General features: G+C 46.9%; 1 protein-coding gene across 1 annotated transcript in view; it reads left to right on the top strand.

Annotated features, from left to right (window-relative positions):
- Nucleotides 1-22,214, top strand: part of LOC136651243 (KAT8 regulatory NSL complex subunit 1-like) — a 51,615-nt gene extending 29,401 nt beyond the window's left edge. Inside the window, exons 7-13 of the mRNA XM_066627468.1 lie at nt 6,547-6,687; nt 7,151-7,317; nt 16,322-16,440; nt 17,508-17,562; nt 18,558-18,670; nt 19,878-20,103; nt 21,177-22,214. Coding sequence (XP_066483565.1) covers nt 6,547-6,687; nt 7,151-7,317; nt 16,322-16,440; nt 17,508-17,562; nt 18,558-18,670; nt 19,878-20,103; nt 21,177-21,452 — 1,097 coding nt within the window. The 3' untranslated portion in view covers nt 21,453-22,214. The remainder of the gene's footprint in view (nt 1-6,546; nt 6,688-7,150; nt 7,318-16,321; nt 16,441-17,507; nt 17,563-18,557; nt 18,671-19,877; nt 20,104-21,176) is intronic.
- The last annotated feature ends 1,408 nt before the right edge of the window (nt 22,215-23,622 follow it).

Below are 23,622 nucleotides of genomic sequence, written 5' to 3'. Positions count from 1 at the left end.
GTCTCCTTACAGGGTAAAGAATTTCTTAAAGCAAGGGTGCCAGAGAGAGCATCCTCTTGCCAGATCACCAGCTGCACCTTGGGAGGAGGCGGAACCCACATGAGGGACTCCCTAGAACAGCCATTTTCAACCACTGTGCCGTGGCACACTAGTGTGCTGCGAGTGGCCCACAGGTGTGCCACAGGAATTTGGGTGAAGATCATTTATTAGTAGGATCAGTGGGATGTGAGCCCCCCACTAGGCAGCATGGTGTGCCTTGTCAACTGGTGTGCCTTGTCAACTGTCAAAAACTTGATGGTGTGCCTTGACAAATTTAGTGCCTTGTCATTGTGCTACAAGATGGAAAAGGTTGAAAATTGCTGCCCTAGAAGATCTCACAGAAAGGATCAATCTTGTGAGGAGAGGTCTTCAACACCTTAAGCTAGTTTGCCACAGGAGTTATTTCCAGGTCTGGAGGAGAGAATCAAAGAATGGCAGAGTATTTGGAACTAAGAGCATGAAATAGTCAAGTTGAAGCCTGTATAACTCTTGCTGAATAGGGATTGGTAGGCAGAGTCCAGCACAGTCTCCAGGGCCATATGTTTTCAGACCTGGTAGCTCTTCAAATACAAAGGAGCATCAGATAAGCACCTTGGAACAGTGGGAGAAGTTACACACTTGATTCCAAAAATACTGCCTTAAGGCAGAACCTGGTTTTTAAAACCCTGGTACTGAGGTCTGAAAGACCACAGCTTTCTTGATTGAAACAGGAACAGGCTGATTGGCTATCCTATTTATTGAGATATGTATATGGTGCCACTTCATCCCGAAAAGATGTAAGGCAATATAGAAACATTGCTTAGGTAACAACAATTGACAGTAATTATTTTCAAAAGTTATATCCTGGTGGTGGTTCTTAAAAGATCTCCCAAGTGATTAACCCTTGGTTAAACAATATAATGGAAAGTTAAGCTGGTGGGACAGCAAAGAGAGGTGTGAGGTGGGGTAACATGACATGATGTTCAGGCCTTTCCTTCTCTGTGTTCCAGCCATTGCTGCTCCCTTCAGGAGCCTTGGTAAACTAAGGAGAGAGCCCAATCCATGAAGTAATGAAAATAGGGAACTGAAAAAGCAGGATTCAACGGCACCTTTTATTTATTTATTTATTTATTTATTTATTTATTTATTTATTTAATTATTTAAAACACTTATATCCTACCCTTACACAACTTCAAGGCAGCATACAATACTTGATAAATACAATAGAAGTTCCAGACATTTAAACATTTAAATCCAAAACATAATTTAAAAGCCAGTATAGCAAGTGGTATGACAGTTCTAAAATCCCGTAGGTAACAATGTGATTTTTCTATGACAATGAAATAAAAACACTGCTTCCTGCACTTCTCATTTTTTTTTGTCAAAAACCAAAATGCGAAAAAATAGTCTGAAAAATCACTACCCATAGGTGATAGTATTTAAAAAGCAATGCACAACAAGCTAAAAATATTAATGCAGCAAACATAAGAACAGCCCTACTGGATCAGGCCTTAGGCCCATCTAGTCCAGCTTCCTGCATCTCACAGCGGCCCACCAAATACCCCAGGGAGCACACCAGACAACAAGAGACCTGCATCCTGGTGCCCTCCCCTGAATCTGGCATTCTGATACATAGCCCATTTCTAAAACGAGGAGGTTGCACATACACATCATGGCTTGTAACCCTTAATGGATTTTTCCTCCAGAAACTTGTCCAATTCCTTTTTAAAGGCATCCAGGCCAGATGCCGTCACCACATCCTGTGGCAAGGAGTTCCACAGACCAACCACACACTGAGTAAAGAAATATTTTCTTTTGTCTGTTCTAACGCTCCCAACACTCAATTTGAGTGGATGTCCCCTGGTTCTGGTGTTATGGTTGAGTGTAAAGAGCATCTCTCTATCCACTTTATCCTTCCCATACATAATTTTGTATGTCTCAATCATATTCCCCCTGAGGTGCCTCTTTTCTAGGCTGAAGCGGTCCCAACGCTGTGACCTTATAAGCAAGGTGCCCCAGCTCAGTAATCATCTTATTGCTCTCTTTTGCACTTTTTCCATTTCCACTATATCGTTTTTGAGATGTGGTGACCAGAACTGGATGCAGTACTCCAGGTGTGGCCTTACCATCGATTTGTACAATGGCATTATAATATTAGCTGTTTTGTTCTCAATACCTTGTCTAATGATCCCAAGCATAGAATTAACCTCCTTCAGTGCCGCTGCACATTGGTTCGACACTTTCATCGACCTGTCCAGCCCCCCACCCAAGATCTCTCTCCTGATCTGTCGCAGACAGCTCAGAACCCATCAGCCTATATGTGTTGATTTTTTGTCCCAATGTGCATGACTTTACACTTACTCACAATGAAACGCATCTGCCATTTTGCTGTCCATTCTACCAGCTTGGAGAGATCCTTCTGGAGCTCCTCACAATCACTTCTGGTCTTCACCACTTGGAAAAGTTTGGTGTCATCTGCAAACTTAGCCACCTCACTGCTCAACCCTGTCTCCAGGTCACTTAAGAAGAGGTTGAAAAGCGCCGGTCCCAGGACAGTTCCTTGGAGCAAACCGCTTTTCACCTCTCTCCATTGTGAAAATTGCCCATTGACACCCACTCTCTGTTTCCAGTTCTTCAACCAGTTCAACCAGTTCCACCATCTTACCTGGTATAGATGTTAGGCTGACCGGCCTATAGTTTCCTGGGTCCCCCCTCCTTCCCTTTCTAAAATTTGGTATGACATTTGCTATCCTCCAATCCGTTGGCACCCTGGCCGTTTTGAGGGACAAGTTGCATATTTTAGTCATATACATACACAATAAAAGCAGCAGGCCAGATAAAGATAAAATATCCCATACTTACCCACCCCCGAAAGCTAATGTAAAATGTGTTTTGGCCTCACTGGAAACTGTCTGCTGACGGGGCAGATTTTAGATTTTCTGACATTGAGCTCCTTTAAAGTGGTGCCACAACTGAGACGGCCTTGTTCCTTGCCGCTGCGTCTTTAGTTTCTCCCAGCAGTGGAGAAGAAGGCTGTCTCCAGTGACCTGAAAAGGACAGGCAGGATTATATGGGAGTAAGTGGTCCCTCAGAAACTGGTTCTAGGCTGTATTGGGCTTGAAGTACCAGCATCTTGAATTGGGCTCAGAAACAAATGTGTAGCCAATGTAGCCGCTGTAGTGGTGGATCAGCTGAAGCCATTGAGCCCCTATGAACACACAGGCCTCTGCATTCTGCATTAGCTGCAATTTCCGAGATTGTCTTCTGAAGCAGACCCACATAGAGTGCATTAACAGTAGTCTAAATGGGATGTTACTGAGGCAGGATACGGCTGCAGCTGACACACAAACCGATGCTGGGAAAAGGCCCCTCTGGCCACAGCTGCCACTTGGGCATCCAGGAGAAGCTGTGGAAGCTTGGGATCTAGGGCCCCAAGGCTACGCAACTGTTCCTTCAGAGGGAGTGTAACCCATCCAGAACAGGTCAATGGTCTCTAATACCTGCATTGCAGGTTTCTGAACCAAGAGGACTTCTGTGTTGTCCAGATTTAATTTCTGTTTATTGACCCTCATCCAGACCCCAACCAACAGGCAGTGCTCTGGCTCCTCAGCAGCTCCCCTGGGATCTGATGGAGAGATAGAGCTGGGTATCATTAGCATACTGGTGACACCCTACTCCAAATCTCCTGGTGACTTTTCCCAGTGGTTTCATGTAGATGTTAAATAGCATTGGAACCCTGAGGGCATCCCACAAGTGAGAGGCTGAGGACAACCATGGTCAATGATATTGAAGGCTGCTGAGAGGTCCAGCATGATGCAGTCCCCTGTCTAGCCCCTGATGTAGGTAATCTACTAAAGATGCTTTGGTCCGAAAGCCTGATGTAAACCGGATTGATAGGGATCCCGAAAATTTGTCTTTTCCAAGACTCCCTGGGGAAGCCACCACCCTCTCAATTGCTTTGCCCAAAAAGGGAAGGTTGGATACTGGCTTACAGTTGTCTAAAATAGTGGGATCCAGATGGGGTGAATTGCTTCCACCTTTATGGTAATAGGCAATGGTAATAGGCAGCACTCCCTCTCTAAATTCATGACGCTTTCCATACCACTCTGGACTGATCATATAAACCATGCTGGGCAATTATCAAAAGGGCAGACAACCAGTCTTGCACTCCAAAGAATCCTGTTCACATTCTTGGGCCATCTAAACTGTAAAGAACCCTAAATTACTCGACAAGCAGTTGCCTGGGGTACCTTCATAGACTTTGTCTATGTTGAATCCTAGTCAAGGCAGATGGGAGCAATTTTATCTGCAAAACGTCTAGCAAACTCATCACAGTGGGTCACGTAGCCATCCTAGTCTAGGCCACCCAGTGGGGCCAGATATAACAGGCCCCATACTATGCTTCCTTCTGTCTTTGGAAATGCACTGCACCCAAACACCAAGTCTTATGAATTGGCCAAAGAACCCAGCAAAGAGTTAAATTATTTTTAATTATTAAATTAAATTAGTTAAATTAGCGTCAGTTTGGGACACTAGATGAACTGAGGGAATGGAAGTTATTTGTGATGGATCAGGAGGACACATTTTTATGAAAGAGCATTTAGGAGCTTCCTGGCAAAACAGCAGGAAAAAATGATCTTTTCTTATTTGCAGCTTCTGCCATCTGACAACTTTCATTTCCTGACCCACAGAGGCTTTCCTTATGCAAATAGAAATTCTGCTTGAATTTATACTCTAAAAGGCTCAGCCGGATACCGAGGTTCTAATCTGCTCCTGTTTTATTTTGTGAATGACCAGTTAGCCCAAGGCATTTAGCTTGATGCTCCTTTTCAGTCAGGAAATACACATCAGGTATATAGAGACAGTTTATTTAGAACAAGAACAACTTAACTTCTAGGAGTGATCTCTGGCAGTCTGTCCATGATGTCCCAGATGGCCTTCTCTGCTTTCCCACCAGCAGTGAAGGCAGGGCATATTCCTCAACAGCAGGCAAGGTGGCCTATACAAAGGGAAGAGCCACAAGGTTTTTTGCATCCTCTCTTTTATACCTTTTTTACCAAGCTCCCTGAACAAAGGAATTGGTGTACTCCCTAGGCTATTTGTCAGCATCACATTGGCACCTTCTGATGTCCTTTCCCAGAGGATACATTTGCACCTTTTTGGGTCTGATGATTTTTATGATGGTTGCCATTCTACCACAGTTAGTTTCTGGTTCCTAATCTTTTGAGAGACAGTGCCCCCAGGGCCCATGGAGACAGTCCGAAATGGAATTGCTCTGCCATTTGTTTATAGTCATAAATCTGTGGACCTTAAAACTGTCAAAGAAAGCTGGTGTCCCCGTTTGATCTTTCTCTAGGCAGAGGTTCAGTGCCATATCTCCCATAATTTCTTTATGTGATTTCCTAACTCTCTGAACCCTAAGTTATAGTTTACTACTACTACTACTACTACTACTAACTTTATTTTTACCCCGCCTTTCTCCCCGAAGGGACTCAAGGCGGCTTACAACAGGTTAAAACAGGTTAAAAACATAGTTTAAAACAAATAAAAACATATTAACACATATAGTAAAAACAGCAGTTGGATAAAAAATAGGTAAAAAGAGCATAGAGCAGCAAATCATAAAAGAATCAGGCCTGTAAAAAATATTAAAAGATGTTGAAAAGATGTTAAAAAGGCTGAGAACCCAGAACGCTTGTTTAAACAGAAGGGTGTTCATGCCTCGCCAAAAAGTCTCAAGAGAGGGAGCCATTCTTAAGTCAGGGGGAAGGGAGTTCCATAGCGTTGGTGCCACTACTGAGAAGGCCCTATTTCTTGCCGCCACCCCACGTACCTCCCTAGGTACTCCCACATCGCTCCCTACTAATGCCCTCAAATCCTCGTATCTTTACAGTATTGAATCAAAGCAGGTAAACCAGACTGAGATCTGGCAGGGACAGCCATAGATGGAAGTTGCCTCCCAGTGAGATCTTTGACTTGAATGCTTCTGGGGTGACCACTGTGTCTCCAGTCCCAGCACTGAGCTCAAAGATGATGGCTGCTTGTCAAATTCTAAGTCTCAAATTGCCTGAGAAGCTGCTCCTTATTTTTACCCTGTCTTTTTGTCATAAAAGTATATCCTTGTGACATCTTGGACTAGGCTTGTTGTTGCACTGTGGAGTAGTTGCACTTAAGGCTACAAGTAAACATGCATTAAGTCTCTAATCTAGAAGTGCATTATTTAGTAAGTACCAGGAATGAATGCAAATGTTATCACTGTGGCTGTAGAGATGTGTGGTCCTTGGCACTATTGATCAGTGTCCAGAGTTGTTTATCTGGAGACCAGGTTCAAGTGTAATTTTAGTCCTGCTTTTTGTGATGCTCAGCCTTTGTCATCACATCTGCTAGTCCACATGGCTTTGCATATTGTGTAGTGTGTGAAATTGGGATGAACTTGATTGCAGTGAACTTGGAACAGTAGAAGCGTTGTATGTATGAGTGCTATGGCAAGTGCAGTTGTGCAGATATATCTTCTTGTTCTGTTTATAGGCAACCCTCTTCATTTACACTTTGATGCCTTACTTAGAGAGGACCAAAGGCTAAGCCATAAACTGAAGAGTTTGAAGATGTCCCATTGGGGAATGAAAGATGTTACTAACAACTTTTGCTCATCATCTCTCACTGCACCTGGTAAATATATATCAAATATAAGAAGCATAATTTATCTTTTGGTAAATTATCAAAGCAAGGGCAGTTCTAAATGAGGGCCTTTGCTTTGCTTGATCAGATCAAAGATTAATCTAGTCCAGCTTATCTAGCCAAGTGCCTCTGCTCATAATTTTTGTATTGATTTGCATAGAACAGTTTGGAGATTTAGCCAAGGCACCGGCAAACCAATTTTATGGTGTAAGGGTAATATTTCAAATTAATGTTTTCAAATTCATATTTCAACTTAATTTCCCCCAATCCGATTATTGGAAGAACTACATTTTATTTTTAAATACAAGGTTTTTCTGGAAAGTCTAGCAGACCATTTATCTACCTTGTGGTTGCTGACCAGATGTTGTTGAGCTAGTGTCTCCTGGTGTGTCAGTCCTTAAGGGCTGTGACTTATGAAATGACGGGGTCTTTTAATTGCATGTTTCTTTAACAGGTTCTCTGTTGAAAGGGGCTGTCAGTCACAACTTGTTTGTTCCCAGCCCTCAGACCCACAAGCCTGGTCCTTTGCATCATGTGCCATCTCTGTGCCTAGAAAATACTCCTGCTCAACACTCCAGCCAAGTCCCTGGCAATTCCATGGCTGCCAGCAGTTCAGCATTGGTGAGTTGTTTTAGCCAGCTGATTAGTATAACGGTAATAACAGCCTAGTGCAGGAGTGTCAAAGGTAGTGCTGTGGAGGAGGTAGCGCTTGTGGTGCATGTCGGCACCAACGACATGGGCAAATATAGCCAGGAGGTACTGGAGGCCAAATTTAGGCTATTAGGTAGGAAGCTGAAAGCCAGGACCTCAAGGGTAGCGTTCTCTGAAGTGCTACCTTTTCCACGCACAGGGCCAGCTAGACAGGCAGAGATCAGGGGTCTCAATGCGTGGATGAGATGGTGTAGGGAGGAGGGGTTTAGATTTAGATTAGGCACTGGGGAACGTTTTGGGACAAGCAGGGCCTGTACAAGAGGAACGGGCTTCACTTGAACCAGAATGGAACCAGACTGCTGGCGCATAACATTAAAAAGGTGGCAGAGCAGCTTTTAAACTGATCCCTGGGGGAAGGCCGACAGGAGCTGAGGGGCATCCAGTTTGGGACTCCTCATCCCTATGGGATGAGGATGGGGAGGTTAGAGAACAACAAGGCAAAGGCAGAGTAGGAGAAGAAATTGGGAATGGTAGCATGATGGGATGTCATAGACGGTTTGGCACAATTAGAAGATTCAGGGATAATGGAGCGAATAAGCAGCCCATCTTGGGGCATTCCATGTACAAATGCTTTTATGCAAATGCCTGAAGTCTCCGAGCAAAGATGGGAGAACTGGAATGTCTGGTGACTAGGGAAAACATTGACATAAAGGTGGAATGGTGGAATGCGGGGAATCAGTGGGATACTGCAATCCCGGGTTAAACTCTACAGGAGGAACAGGGAGAGGCGTGTTGGAGGTGGGGTGGCTGTTTATGTTAAGGAAGGGATAGAATCCAGCAAAGTAGAGGTTGAAGGTGGGTCTGACTCGACCATAGAATCTCTATGGGTTAAATTACCAGGCCTGTGGAGCGATGTAATACTGGGGGCGTGCTATCGTCCTCCAGACCAGAAATCGGATGGGGACCTTGAAATGAGGAAACAGATCAGGGAGGTGACAAGGAGGGACAGGGTTGTAATCATGGGGGACTTCAATTATCCTCATATTGACTGGGTCAATTTGTGTTCTGGTCATGAAAAGGAGACCGAATTCCTTGACATGCGAAATGACTGTGCCTTAGAGCAGCTAGTCATGGAGCCAAACAGAGGACAGGTGACTCTGGATTTAATATTGTGCGGTACTCAGGACCTGGTTAGAGATGTCAATGTTACGGAGCCATTGGGGAACAGTGATCATGCTGCGATCCGTTTCGACATGCACGTCGGGGGAAGAATACCAGGCAAAGCTCTCACAAAAACCCTTGACTTCCGACAAGCGGACTTCCCTCAAATGAGGAGGCTGGTTAGAAGGAGGTTGAAAGGGAAGGTAAAAAGAGTCGAAACACTCCAGAGTGCATGGAGGCTGCTTAAAACAACAGTAACAGAGGCCCAGCAGAGGAAGAAGGGCTCCACTAAATGCAGGAGGGTGCCTGCATGGCTAACGAGCCAAGTTAGAGAGGCTGTGAAGGGCAAGGAAGCTTCCTTCCATAAATGGAAGTCTTGCCCTAATGAGGAGAATAAAAAGGAACATAAACTGTGGCAAAAGAAATGTAAGAAGGTGATAGGGAGGCCAAGAGAGACTATGAGGAACACATGGCCAGCAACATTAAGGGGAATAATAAAAGCTTCTTCAAATATGTTAGAAGCAGGAAACATGCCAGAGAAGCGTTTGGCCCTCTGGATGGTGAGGGAGGGAAAGGGGAGATAAAAGGAGACTTAGAGATTGCAGAGAAATTAAATGAGTTTTTTGCATCTGTCTTCATGGCAGAAGACCTCGGGCAGATACCCTAACGGCCCCTCCTGGTCGAGGAATTAAGTCAGAGGTTAAAAGAGAAGATGTTTCAGACCTCATTGATAAATTAAAGATCAATAAGTCACCGGGCCTTGATGGCATCCACCCAACAATTATTAAGGAATTGAAGAATTAAGTTGCTGATCTCTTGACTAAAATATGCAACTTGTCCCTCAAAACGGCCACAGTGCCAGAGGACTGGAGGATAGCAAATGTCACGCCTATCTTTAAAAAGGGAAAGAGGGGGGACCCGGAAAACTATAGGCTGGTCAGCCTAACATTTATACCGGGTAAGATGGTGGAATGCCTCATCAAAGATAGAATCTCAAAACACATAGACGAACAAGCCTTGCTGAGGGAGAATCAGCATGGCTTCTGTAAGAGTAAGTGTTGCCTCAGGAACCTTGTAGAATTCTTTGTAAAGGTCAACAGGCATGTGGATGCGGGAGAACCCGTGGACATTATATATCAGAAGGCATTTGACACGGTTCCTCACCAAAAGCTGCTGAAAAAACTCGATAGGGAATTAGAGGGCAGGTCCTCTCATGGATTGAGAACAGGTTGAAGACCAGGAAACAGAGAGTAGGTGTCAATGGGCAGTTTTCACAATGGAGAGAGGTGAAAAGCGGTGTGCCCCAAGGATCTGTCCTGGGACCAGTGCTCTTCAACTTCTTCATAAATAACCTGGAGACAGGGTTGAGCAGTGAGGTGGCTAAGTTTGCAGACAACACCAAACTTTTCCGAGTGGTGAAAACCAGACGTGATTCTGAGGAGCTCCAAAAGGATCTCTCCAAGCTGGTAGAATGGGCAGCAAAATGGCAGATGCACTTCAGTGTCAGTAATTGTAAAGTCATGCACATTGTGGCAAAAAATCAAAACTTCACATATGCTGAAGGGTTGTGAGCTGTCTGTGACAGATCAGGAGAGAGATCTTGGGGTGGTGGTGGACAGGTCAATGAAAGTGTCGACAATGTACGTCGGCAGTGAAGAAGGCTAATTCTATGCTTGGGATCATTAGAAAAGGTATTGAGAACAGAACAGCTAATATTATAATGCCATTGTACAAATCGATGGTAAGGCCATACCTGGAGTATTGCATCCAGTTCTGGTCACCACATCTCAAAAGGACATAGTGGAAATGGAAAAGGTGCAAAAGAGAGCAACTAAGATGATTGCTGGGCTGGGGCACCTTCCTTATTAGGAAAGGCTATGGCGTTTGGGCCTCTTCAGCCTAGAAAAGAGGCACCTGAGGGGGGACATGATTGAGACATTCAAAACTATGCATGGGAAGGATAAAGTGGATAGAGAGATGCTCTTTACACTCTCACATAACACCTGAACCAGGGGACATCCACTCAAATTGAGTGTTGGGAGAGTTAGAACAGACAAAAGAAAATATTTCTTTACTCAGTGTGTGGTTGGTCTGTGGAACTCCTTGCCACAGGATGTGGTGACGGCATCTGGCCTGGATGCCTTTAAAAGGGAATTGGACAAGTTTCTGGAGGAAAAATCCATTACGGGTTACAAGCCATGATGTGTATGCAACCTCCTCATTTTAGAAATGGGCTATGTATCAGAATGCCAGATTCAGGGGAGGGCACCAGGATGCAGGTCTCTTGTTGTCTGGTGTGCTCCCTGGGGTATTTGGTGGGCTGCTGTGAGATGCAGGAAGCTGGACTAGATGGGCCTAAGGCCTTATCCAGTGGGGCTGTTCTTATGTTCTTAAACTCATTTCATACAGTGGGTTGAATAGCATTCGTTGTGCCTGCTGAGAGCTGGAAGTGATGTCACTTAACAGGCCATGAGTAGAAATAAGCACTTTTTTCTCATTTAGGAACTCCTTAGCTACAAATGACAGAAGAGAAAATAAGTTAATCTTGACCCTATTTAGAGCCCAATCATCATTAGGACTGTCGTTTCAACAGTGTCACCTTGGCAGATCAGCAGCTGGTGGTGATGCAGGTTCAGATAAAGAACTTCTGGGGGCCACATATTTGACACCCCTGACTTAGTGTTTCTGGGGGATGCTCCTCAAACTTAACTCCTATTTTTCCACCAAGTAAAGTGTGTTTAGGAATGCAGAACTACTTTTACAGGATGTTTTGTTCTTTCAAACTTGAATTGAATCTACTCCTTTACTCTGCTTCTGTATTTGTCATGAGCAGAAGGATGTTTTCCCTTTCTATTATGTGGAGTTGGTCCCATTGAAATACACTTCATTGATAAATAAAGTGCATAAATAAATGCAAATAAAGTGCAATGAAATACACTTGATGGGCACAGAGAGTAGTTCAATTTTGGCGGAAAGGTCTGTAGCGGGATGGCCAAACTGCAGGCCACAAGCCACAAGCAGCTGTTTGACACGTAATGTGTGGCTCACAGAAATTTGTTGGCTGAGCTCCTTTTTGCATCACAATTGATATAGAAGGTAATAAAATATTTTCAAACTTTATAACAATTCACTGGGTTTTAACTGAGAGTCCACAGGATTAAAACACAGGTTTAACGTTCATGGTGAGTAAATATATTTAAGAATTTAAATATCTCTTGAACATTGCAACTCTCAAACATCTGAAGTTTTATCGTATTTGGCTCTTACGTTGAGCAAGTTCAGCCACCCCAGCCTATAGGATGCTGTCTGAAATACTTCAAGTCCCACCATGTCCTGGACCTTTCCCCATCGCATTCTGTGCCTCATAATGACTTCATGCAACCTCAGATGGTCTTTTGAATTACAGGGTGGGGGGTCGTATCCGCATATCCACAGATTGGATAGGGCCCATCAGGCCCAGCTGGGGGACTGGCTGGCTGAGGGGAGGAGTCTGCAAGCTTGTCCACCTGCTTGCCTGATTGCTTTCCTCCTCCCTTCCCTGGCAGGTATTTACATCACTGCTGGGCTTGCCAGAGGCGCGAGCCTTTGGCGCGAGCCAAAGGGCAAGAGCCAAAGGGGCTCTTGGCCCGTGGCTCTTAGCCTGGGGATCGTGCCCGGAAGATCTGCTGCCATCTTGAACAGTGGTCCAATCAACAGTCGTCGGAGATTCTCCCCTTTTGTTTGAGGCTGGGGAGAGTGGAGCAATAGTTATTTTAACAGCCGAGGATCTGCCTGCAGGCCAGTATCAGAAGATGGGCCTCGCCACATGTCTGTTCTCTCGGGAGGGAGCTCAGGGGAAGGGAAGGGTGCCACTATCAAGAGTGTGACGGGCCAGGGGAGATATGGTGGTGGGGGTCGGACAGGCCGTTACAGGAGAAGGAGAGTTCATCGTAGGCAGATCATCTCGCCTTCTGGTCCTTCCCCCAATTCTCGGATACTTGGTGGTCCTGGCGGTGAGTCCCTGGATCTGAAGCTGCTGCTTTTGAATGCCTGGTCGGTGAATAACAAGACCTGTATCATCTGGGATGTGATCCTGGATGAGAAAGCCGACCTGGTATGCATTATGGAGACCTGGTTGGACGGGGAGGGAGGCGTTAGTCTCTCTGAACTGTGTCTGCTGGGTTTCCAGGTGTTGTAGCAGCCAAGATTGCAGGGACGGGGAGGGGGAGTTGCAATGGTCTATCGTGAGTCCATCTCCCTTACCAGATGCCTTGTCCAGCAGTCTCCTGGGTTCGAGTGCTTGCATGTGGTGTTGAGAGGGCCGGACAGGATTGGGATTCTGTTGGTGTACCGCCTGCCCTGCTGCCCAACAGTCTCCCTGCCTGAGCTGACTGGGGTGATCTCGGGGGTGGCATTGAAGGCCCCCCGCCTGTTAGTGCTGGGGGACTTCAATGTTCATGCCGAGGCCCCTGTGGCAGGTGCAGCTCAGGATTTCATGGCTGCCATGACAACCATGGGCCTGTCCCAGAAGATCTGGGCCCCGACACATACAGCAGGACACGTGTTGGACCTGGTGTTTACAGCTGGGCATGGGGGCAATGATCTGGAGGTAGAGGAGATCAACATCACTCCGTTGTCATGGACAGATCACTTCCTGGTAGGTTTTAGGCTTGTTGCGACTTCCTACCTCCGCAGAGGCGGGGGACCGTTTTCTATGGTCCGCCCCCGGAGGCTAATGGATCCTGAAGGCTTCCTGAGGGCCCTGGGGGACTTTCCCACTGCCAAGACTGGCGCCTCATCTGTGACCCTGGTCGACCTCTGGAATGGGGAAATGTCCAGGGCTGTGGATGAGATTGCTCTGGAGCAACCTCTGCCACGCTGCAGACTCGGAGCGGCTCCTTGGTTTACTGAGGAACTGCGAATGATGAAGCGGCAGGGCAGGCGTCTAGAGCGACGGTGGCAGAAAACTCGTGATGAATCCGATTGAACACGGAGTAGAACTCATTATAGAGCCTACTCCGTGGCGGTGGTAGCAGCGAAGAGATCGTTCTTCTCTGCTACCATGCGTCTGCTGATAGCCGTCCGGCAGAGCTGTTCCGTGTGGTGCGGGGCCTCCTTCATCAGGCCCCTTCGGTAGTCCAGGAGGAATACGCGGTCAGCCGCTGTGACGTGTTTGCCCAACACTTTGCAGATAAAATTGATCGTATTCGTCACGACTTGGATGCTACATTGACAATGTCTGATGATGTCCCCTTGGCAACTGCTTGTCCAGTATTGTGGGATTCTTTTCAGCTTGTGCATCCTGAGGATGTGGACAGAATCCTTTGGAGTGTGAGGCCGTCTGCCTGCCTGTTTGACCCTTGCCCAGCTTGGCTGATTAGAGCGGCCTGGGGGGGACTGGCTGAGTGGACGGGGAGGATGGTCAACTCTTCTTTGATGGAGGGGACGTTGCTGCTCGCCTTGAAGCTGGCAGTGGTTCGCCCCCTCCTGAAGAAGCCCTCCCTGGATTCCACTGTGTTGAATAACTATCGGCCAGTCTCCAACATCCCGTTTCTGGGCAAGGTAATTGAGCGGGTGGTGGCGGCCCAACTCCAGAGGGTCTTGGATGAAGCGGATTATCTGGATCCTTTTCAATCTGGTTTCAGACCGGGCTTTGGGATGGAAACTGCCTTGGTCGCGTTGGTGGATGACCTACGCCGGGGACTGGACAGGGGGAGTGCGTCCCTGTTGGTCCTGCTGGACCTCTCGGCGGCTTTCGATACCATCGACCATGGTATCCTTCTGGGCCGATTGGCTGAGTTGGGAGTTGGAGGCACTGTTTTGTAGTGGTTCCGCTCCTACTTGGAGGGTTGGTCCCAGATGGTGGTGCTGGGGGATTCCTGTTCGACACCTTGGCCCTTGAGGTGCGGGGTGCCGCAGGGTTCAATTCTGTCCCCCATGCTATTTAATATCTACATGAAACCGCTGGGAGAGGTCATCCGGGGGTTTGGAGTGAGGTGTCATCAATATGTTGATGACACCCAGCTCTATCTCTCCTTTCCTCCGGACTCCAGGGTGGCGGTTGAGGGCCTGGAGCGCTGTCTGGAAGCAGTGAGGATCTGGATGGGGGCTAACAAGCTGAAATTAAATCCGGATAAGACAGAGGCTCTCCTGGTTCGGAAATCCTCGACGCAGGTGCTGAATTATTGGCTTGCTCTGAATGGGGTTGCACTCCCTCTGAAGGAGCAGGTTTGCAGCTTGGGGGTCCTCCTGGACTCGCAGCTGCTCCTGGAATCCCAGGTGGCGGCTGTGCCTAGGGGGGCTTTTGCTCAGCTTCGGCTGTTGCACCAGCTGCGACCGTACTTGGATCGTGCAGACCTGGCCACGGTGATCCATGCCACGGTGACATCAAGGTTAGATTACTGTAACGCGCTCTATGTGGGGCTGCCCCTGAAGACGGTTCGGAAACTACAATTAGTACAGAATGCGGCGGCCCGTGTGGTCACCGGAGCCAGGCGGTTTGACTCTGTCAGTCCGCTTCTCTGGGGGCTACATTGGCTGCCCATTCGTTTCCGGGCCCAATTCAAGGTGCTGGTTTTGACCTTTAAAGCCCTATACTGCTCTGGGCCAGGATATCTTAACCGCCTACTCTCGTACAATCCGGCTCGCCATCTCAGGTCATCAGAGAAGGCCTTTTTGCAAGTGCCGCCACCCAAGGAGGTCCGGGGGGCGGCTGCAAGAAATAGGGCCTTCTCGGTAGTGGCACCAACATTATGGAACTCCCTTCCCCTTGATTTGAGAATGGCTCCCTCTCTTGAGAGTTTTCGGCGAGGCCTGAAAACACTGTTGTTTAAACAAGCCTTCTGATTTCTGGCCTTCTTAACATTTTTATACATCTTTTAGTTTTTTACAGTCTTGATTCCTCAGTGACTTGCTCTTTTATTCTGTCATTTAATCTGACTACTGTTTTTATGGCCTCTGTAATGTGTTTTTAAATGTTTTTATCTGCTATGTATTAATGTTTTTAAAATCTTTTTTTTTTAATATGTTGTTAGCTGCCCTGGGTCCCGTTAGGGAGAAGGGCGGGATAAAAATAAAGTTTTATTATTATTATTATTATTATTATTATTACTATTACTATTATTATTATTGAGTCTGTGGGGGTCCCCCCTGCATCCCGACCCCTCTGGAGGCGAGGAGAGCTCTGCTGCCATCATCTCCAGAGGGTCCTCCCTAGTAAAAAAACACCCTAGAACGCTACTTCTGGTTTCTCCATCAAACTGGAAGTGATGTTTTTAATTTAAAATGTCACTTCCACTTCCATGGAAAAACTGGAAGTAGTGCTTTTTTACTGTCTGGCTCGATCTGACAGAGGCCACAGATGGATGTCTGTGGTCTCTGCTGGGCTCAGAGAACCCTCCAGAGGTGAAGGGGCAGAGCTACCCTTGCCTCTGGAGGGTGGGGGGGGGCATTCCCTGGTATCCTCAGTTTCAGTTAACCATGGGGGATGCTGGAATGGAACTCCTGCAGATACCAGGGCAACCATGTATATACCGTGTATATACAAAAAGCAGTTTGATCAATCAATACAAGAACTTGGCAAACGGATTATTGAACATGGAAACTGTCATTATTGCAGTCTCTTGGGTTATCTTGACATGTTGGTGCAGACCTATAGGACATGGCGGTGTGCTGATGGTGGATTGTCAGACTCAACTGGTTAGTCATGTGTTTGCTTATAAAGTTGGAAGTGAAATATGTTAACTAGTGCAACTGCCACATGACTGGTTGATGACTTATTGAGCTGCTGTTTTGTTTTGTGTGTTCCTCCTGATGTTTTCTCTGGTTTCACCAGCCTGCGAAGAAGAAGAAAATGGAGTGTTCCTATGACATCAACAATATAGTGATCCCAATGTCAATGGCTGCAGCTGCACGCGTGGAGAAGCTCCAGTATAAAGAGATTTTGACGCCAAGGTGTGTGCACTTCAGGGCTGGGTTAACACTGACACCAGATCTGCTGCAGTATAGGTGAAATCTAGTTAGTGATTCCTCTTGCAATGCCTCATCAATATGCTGCCTTCAAAATTCCCCATATGGCTTTGGGCATGGCAGTTTCCTAGCTTTGCATTGTGAAGGTCAGCAGCCATTTTCTCAGTCTGGATATAACTGAAATACACGGGACAGCCATGACATCAGCAATGGTCATATTCTGGACAGTGGTGCAGTGCCTACTTCTGAGTCCTGATGATGGGAATGGGGACAGGTAGCAAACTTTTTCAAAACGTAACTCGGCTTTCTGCTGGTGTGGCTTGATTCTTACCTGAGTCGACCTGTGTAGCAAGACTTTTCATTTTAGCTATTGTAATAACCCTGACTTTTCTAAATTAAGTTTGTGGTGTTGGAGCAGTTTTTAACCCTCATGGTTGCCTTGGCATGTTTGAAAATAGGCAAGAAAAGCAAAATTCCTTTCCATTTCCTAAGCCACTTTTCAACCACATGGCACTGAATATAGCATACTGTTAAAATATGAAACAATATTCTATCAGTCCACTCGTTCCATATGAATAGCATTAGGAAGGTTGAGGTTATCTGTAATTGAGTCCTGCATTGCATATCGCCAGTATTGAAGGTGCAGAAACCAGACAGGCCTGGCCATGGATGAGAGTGCATTTGTTAGTTGCACACTTTTGTGCGCTCGCACACAGGTGCACATGCACTCTTCCTGATTATTGATTTGGGTGTTTTGCCTGCTTTCAGCCACTGAGATATGCCACATCTCCTCTTTGCTTCTGCCATATGCGAACTCAGACATGAATCGGTTTTAGAAAGCAAATTGTCAGTCACAAGTTGAAAGCTGTGTTTGTATTTGTTTAGCTGAGCATTTGACTGTAGAGTGTGGTCTTCCCCCCCCCCCCCCAAGTCCAGCAGGTGAGGAGGAAGCAATAGCAAAGCAGCACAGGCTTGGAGGTCCTGTCTTGATGAAATGCACTGGAGAGCAGATGTGCAGGAATTGCCCTAACCTTGAAGTTATTTTTCTGCAGTTGGAGAGTGGTGAATTTGAAACAGCTGGAGACCTCTGGAGATGCAGACTCTGAGGTAAGACTCTTAACTTCATTGAGGGTCTAGTCACTGTATTTTTCTGTTGACCAACTTTGGCAGTTTCTTAAGGGCCAGGGCTCCCCTGCTTTTACATCATAAATGTAGTTCCATGTTCCATGTATAGCATTGTTTTGTGTAGATTTTGTAGTTAGACCAGTGTTTCTCAAAGTTTGTTCTCTGCTGTACCACTTCATGCGGTCCACCTAGTTGAAGGACCACTGGAAGTAACTGGTGATGACCAATAAGAGGCTCAGAGTGGATGGGAGGAGGCTTTTTCAACCACAGAAAAGCATGCTTTGGAGTTTGTCCTACTAAGTCAAGCCTCCTCCTGCTGTTTGTTGCATCATGTTCCTGGTCTCACTGCCAGGTGGCAGGGGTCCTGGGACTTCCACCAGACACCACCTCAAGTACCACTGATGGTACCCATACCAGTGGTTGAGAAACACTGAGTTAGACTATTTCCGTTTTGCATTCTTTGTTCTGTTTGCAGCCATCTGGCTCCACAGTCAGTTTATTTTGTGTCTTGCACCAGCCAAGTCTTAAAGCAAGTACATCTGCTTTTTGGTCTGTCCATTTATTTATGAGCATGACTGTGTAGCACCACAGCTATGTAAAACATCTTTCTAGTGAGAAAATGTTTGCCGTCTTTGTCCTTGCATATCTATCTCTGGAATAGGTGTTCCACATGCACAGCTGTGCTTTAGGGGGAAGAAAGCAGAATTGGTTCTCAGCATATGCTAAAGATGTGCATGACCTCCATCTCTCCTCTTCTCCACCCCCTCGCTGTGCTTGTGCTCCCTCTTCTTTTGTGGATCCAGCAACTCAAGCGGGTTGGTAGGAAAGCCACCTTTCTCAAGAGCCTGCATTAATTTTGCAACACTGATTCTGCCCATGTAGGATGGTTATTTCTCTCATGTCTGAAAGAACCTGTGGTACTCTATATACAGCTTCAGTTCTCTAACATCCAGATAACTGCTTCTCCCTTATCTTAGCTGGAAGACACTTCTGACGAGGTATACCTGAATCATCACTACAAATTTGAAGAACTGGAACGGGCTCGCTGGAATTCCTGGTCAGGAACTGTTTCCCATAGGCGAGGGAACAGGTATGTATTTCCTCATAATTCTCTGACCAGGAACAGTTCTTTCAAATGTGTGTGATACCTGCATGACTTCTGTGCACCGTTAATAAGAGAGCATAAAAAGCTGTGAATTGTTGGTGAGGAGTTCGACCAAAGCCTTGAAATCCAAGATTCAGATCTCTTCTAGGAGTTCATAAGTTGGCTTTGGACAGGTTTGCTTTCTGTGCCTCAATTTATCATGCTTACAGTGGGAATGATGTGTCCTTTTGTTGCCAAGAATGGTTAGGTTAAGTGTACCAAGAAACAAGGGTGGCTGCAGCATTTCCACCTTGTAGAGATTTTGTCACAGTCTGAACATTGGAGCTGCTTCTCGAAAGTGCATCACAGAGAGTTTGTTGGAATTAATGAAGATCTGGAGGCAACAGGTATATCATGCACAACAGGATGGGAATGAGTCCTGAGTACAGCCAAGCAGCAGACTTCTCTTTTTACTCCTTAGAGGCCAAGGAGGAAGTGCTTGTGTGCTGTTACTGGAGGCTAGAGCTACTTAAAAAATTAAGTGCTGAGGTTCTCAAGGTTCTGTGCAAAACCTCAGCCTTGAGGAATCTCTCTTTAGTGGAGTTAGCTTTTCCAAATTAATCTCTCATTGACCTATCCAAGAATGGCGCTTAGTCAATTCTTATTTCCAGCCAGCTAGTCACTAATGTTCAGTGAAAAACTTTCACACCTTTGAAAAGAGTGCACAGGTTGGGAGCACAAGATTAAGATGGCAGTCCAAGAGCCTGTGACAAGTGAACATCTCACCATAAGTGGCACATTTCAGACTACTGAAACGGATGGGCATTTGTACGAGTACTCAAGAATTCATGACTCTCATTAAGCAACATAGGGGTTTTTCGGGCACCCCCAAAATACCTGAGTTACCTCAAAATGTAACTCTGGCTTACAGAATTTAAGAGTGCCTAAAAGCTCCCATGTTGCTTAATAAGGCTTGCATTTCTTGAATTCATGTATAGATGTACATCCATTTGCAATGGTTAAAAATTGTCACTCTGAAAGAGGGCAAGCCTGTCAACAGGCTCTTGATCTTCTACTGTATACACTTTTTTTGAGTCCCTCTGCCTCTGATCTTGGTTCAGATTCTATCCTTCCCTTCTTCAATGTAGCAGTTAGTGTTTGCTGTCTAGCTCCATTTTACTTCATTGGGTTCTGTGACATGTTCTTCTTGTAGGGGCTCCAACAAAGCAGATGGACGGTGGATGCTTCAGCCAGGCTCTCCAGATAGTGTGTCCCCTGACCTTGACCACCTGCAGTGTGTGAATTCCCTTACGGGGCCTCTCAGCCCAGAGCTTTCGAATGTGCTGCAACCTGTCCTGACCAAGGGCAGGAGCAGGGGAAGCCTCTCCTTCAGTGATGAGACAAGTGTCGCCACCCTGGAAAAGGAAGCAGATAGCCTGGTGAGGGTTGCTGCTGCTTATTTCAAGAGTTTGATGTGGTTCATTGGCAAAGTTCAGAGGGTTGAGTGGCCAGTATGCATTAAGAACAGTCAGGGAGCCTGCCTATCACTCCAGTTGCTCCCCTTTCATGTCCCTTTGAGATAGAAGTTATGAAAAGAGAATTCACCATCTTCAGTTTGCCCTGATAAACTACAAAACATATTGTTGCCTTCAATGCATTTGCTTTGCAGCTGCTCACAGACTGTTCCTCGAATATCTTCTCCCAGAAGAGGAGGCTGTGGATGACAGTGGCATATAGTCCCAGCTGCCTGAACTTTTAGGGTTTTGAATGTGTCAGTGCATTAAATCAGTTCATTTACAAGGCAGAAGTCTGGCCAAGTGTTTGTATTCCAAGAGAACAGCAAAGTTGGCCCTGTAGCATTGAAGCCATTTGAAACAGCAGACGGGTCTTCTCCGTTGTATTTTACAGTCTAGTGCGCTTTAAACCAGTGGAACTTACCTCTAAAACACTGTGGTTAGTCTGGTATTGTGCTGCTGCACTTCTTGGCATGTTATATTATGGCAACACAGCAACTGTTTCGATGAATGGCTTTGTATTTAAGAACATAAGAACAGCCCCACTGGATCAGGCCATAGGCCCATCTAGTCCAGCTTCCTGTATCTCACAGTGGCGCCACCAAATGCCCCAGGGAGCACACCAGATAACAAGAGACCTGCATCCTGGTGCCCTTCCTTGCACCTGACATAGTCCATTTCTAAAATGAGGAGGTTGCACATACACATCATGGCTTGTAACCCATAATGGATTTTTCCTCCAGAAACTTGTCCAATCCCCTTTTAAAGGCATCCAGGCCAGATGCCCTTATTTATTTCAGTGAAGTAGAATGTATAAATTAGTTTAGCAGATAAGGATTTAGGGGGTGGTTGCTATTCTGTGCTCTGATCTTGTTGTTTAAATCTAAATGAAGGATCTCCAGAGTGAAGACATGCAGAGTGTCTTTTCCTGAATAATTTAAGACTTTGCTCCAGTGGAATGTCAACTCTTTTTCTCTCCGCTGTGTCTCTTGTTCTAGAACATACAGCCGTGGGAACCCCGCATATTCCCTCTTTCTGACAAAGAGTATCAAGTGCTTCAGGACCCACCGTATGACATTCATGGCAAGCAGACAAGCACCGTGTGGGACTCTGGCAGCCATCAGGGCTTGAGGACTAACAGTATAAATTCCAGCACTTCTAATTCCAGGGAGCTGTTCCTGTCCAGCTGGGCGGTGCAGTTGGATGGCAGCAAGCATCAGAAGGCGTTTGTGGGCCAGCATTGCATCACACCACGACTCATCAACAACAGATGAGCTTCTGGGCCATGTGCTAACTTGTGGTTGAGTTGCACCTATACTCTCTAGATTGGTATTGCACAGCATTGCTGGCTAGCGGGCCTAGCAGAGTGATGGCAGCAGAAAACCCTGCTATACACCCAGCAGAGGTCTGGCTGTGAACTTACGGCTCTGGCTCCCCCCAATCTGTGAGGGCTAGACAGGCAGCAGAGGCAAGTGCTGGGCCTCTGTCGTGAGGGAAGAGGGTGCCTTCCAGAGTGGCCTGTTGGTGGGGTGATTCTGGACAGAAAATCTCCAGTGCCTTAACTGGCCGGAAGGTTAGGTGCTGCTGCTGCAAGTGCAGCAGCCCAAGGCAATCCACAAAGGGAGCAGCAAAGAGGTTGAAAGGCACCACAAAGAGTGGAATCCAGGAAGCAGGGGGAGGGAGGCCCAGTGGACTTAATGTCAGAGACTGTCACTCAGATAGCACTGACACCAGTCAACTAGACATGCAGTCTTCAAACACTCTTATGCCAGTTTGGAGGCATAAGTTGAGTGTTGCTTGTGAAACCTTTCCTCCCCGCTTCCCCCTCCCCCGTGCAACAGATGACAAGGAATGTTTAACTGACGGGTAGTGGGTGTGCCTGTAGGGGGAGATGGTGATTTCTTCGCCTACTTTCACATGGCTTTAATTTTTAAGTGTAGTTCTAACACTGCTGAAATTCTAATACTGCAAATCATGTTCTCTTGGCCTTGCAGGAAAGTTATAGTTGCAGATAATAAATGACAAATCATGATCAAGATTGGCTTCTATATTTTGTTCAGGGAAACTGTAATCATTGGCATCCTTCAGTGTCGGAAGACTATGGTATTGCGCTCTGAATAGTGGTTCTGGAACAGTGTCCTCTCTAGAGCGCGGAGCTTGGGTAAAGTAGGTATGGAGGATTGACTGTTACCCATGCAGCAAATCCCCCCACTCCATGTTGCAGTAAGTCTTCGGAGTAGAGGTGTTTGTTTCTGGTGAGTAAAACAGGATTACAACCTAAGAGCCTAAGTCTTAACAAAATGGACTTACGTCTGAGTAAACAGTTTTCAAACACCTCTATTGGTACAATAAAATTTATACAGTTCTACAGTTTACTTTCAAGGCAGTATCTACAGGACTGTAGCCATGCAAAAGAATTCTGTGTATGTTAATCTGGAAGTCCCCGAGAGTTTGATGGAACTTATTCCCAAATAGATGTGTGTGCACAGGATTGCAGCATAAGGCTGAAAATTGCCATCCTGTTCCAACTGCTCACATTAGGATTTCTTTCTGTGTAAATGAGAGGACTGCAGTGCTGCAATCCTACACAGCAGTGGTTCTCAGAGTTTGAGGGAGCTTTACTCCCTCAGTAAGTCTTGCAGAAGAGGAGTTAGGGCAGTGATGTGATCCACAGGATGGTGTTGCTAAGGGGGGGGAGCAAAGGGGGTGCTTTCCACTTGTAAGTAGTTAGGGCTGCAGGAGGTGCAGGGAGCCCTGCACAGCCCTCTGTAGGGTTGCCTGAGGCTTGGAATCTTCAGAGATCGCAAAGCACCCCCTGCACACAGGAAATACTTTGCAATTGGTCAGGGTTTCTGGGGGAGCTCTGCAAATGCGTGTGGGTTGTGGGTGCCTCCCATGGCCGAGGCGCTGCTTTTCGAAGGACTCCGCTGGGGAGGCGCTGCCTCCCCACCCACTGTAAGTCTTTGGGGTGACCCCCTCAGCAGTGCCCGGCCACAGTGGGTCCCCTGCCCAGAGAAGCAGGACCCACAGCGCCTCGAACACCAGTGAGGCGGGCACAGGCCCCTCCTTGGAAGGCAGAGGCACCACGGTAGGGAAGTCTGGCGGGAGGCGTCGGACCTCCACCGAGCGCGCCCGCAACCCCCCAGCCTCACGCTGCTCCTCCTGACAGCCCCCTGAGGTGGCGTGCGCATGCGCAGTCGCGGCTCATGCGCGGGGCAGCGTGCGCAAGCGCCGCGAGGATTCTCCCGCGCGCATGCGCCCTGCTCGCCGCCGCTGGCTGGCTGGCGGAGGAGTCGGCGTTCGGCGCGCGGGCGGGAGGTCGCGTGAGGCGGGAGCGCGGCCGCTTCCTCGCGCGTGCGCGGAGGGAGGAAGCGGCGGCGGCGGCGCGGCAGCCGCGGCGTCGTCGTCCCGCGGGCTCTGCGCATGCGCGGAGCAAGGAGCGTG

Source organism: Tiliqua scincoides, chromosome 5 (genome assembly GCF_035046505.1).
Source record: "Tiliqua scincoides isolate rTilSci1 chromosome 5, rTilSci1.hap2, whole genome shotgun sequence".
NCBI lineage: Eukaryota > Metazoa > Chordata > Lepidosauria > Squamata > Scincidae > Tiliqua > Tiliqua scincoides.
The sequence above is the reverse complement of the archived record's forward strand: the minus strand, read 5'-3'. Positions and strand labels throughout refer to the sequence as shown.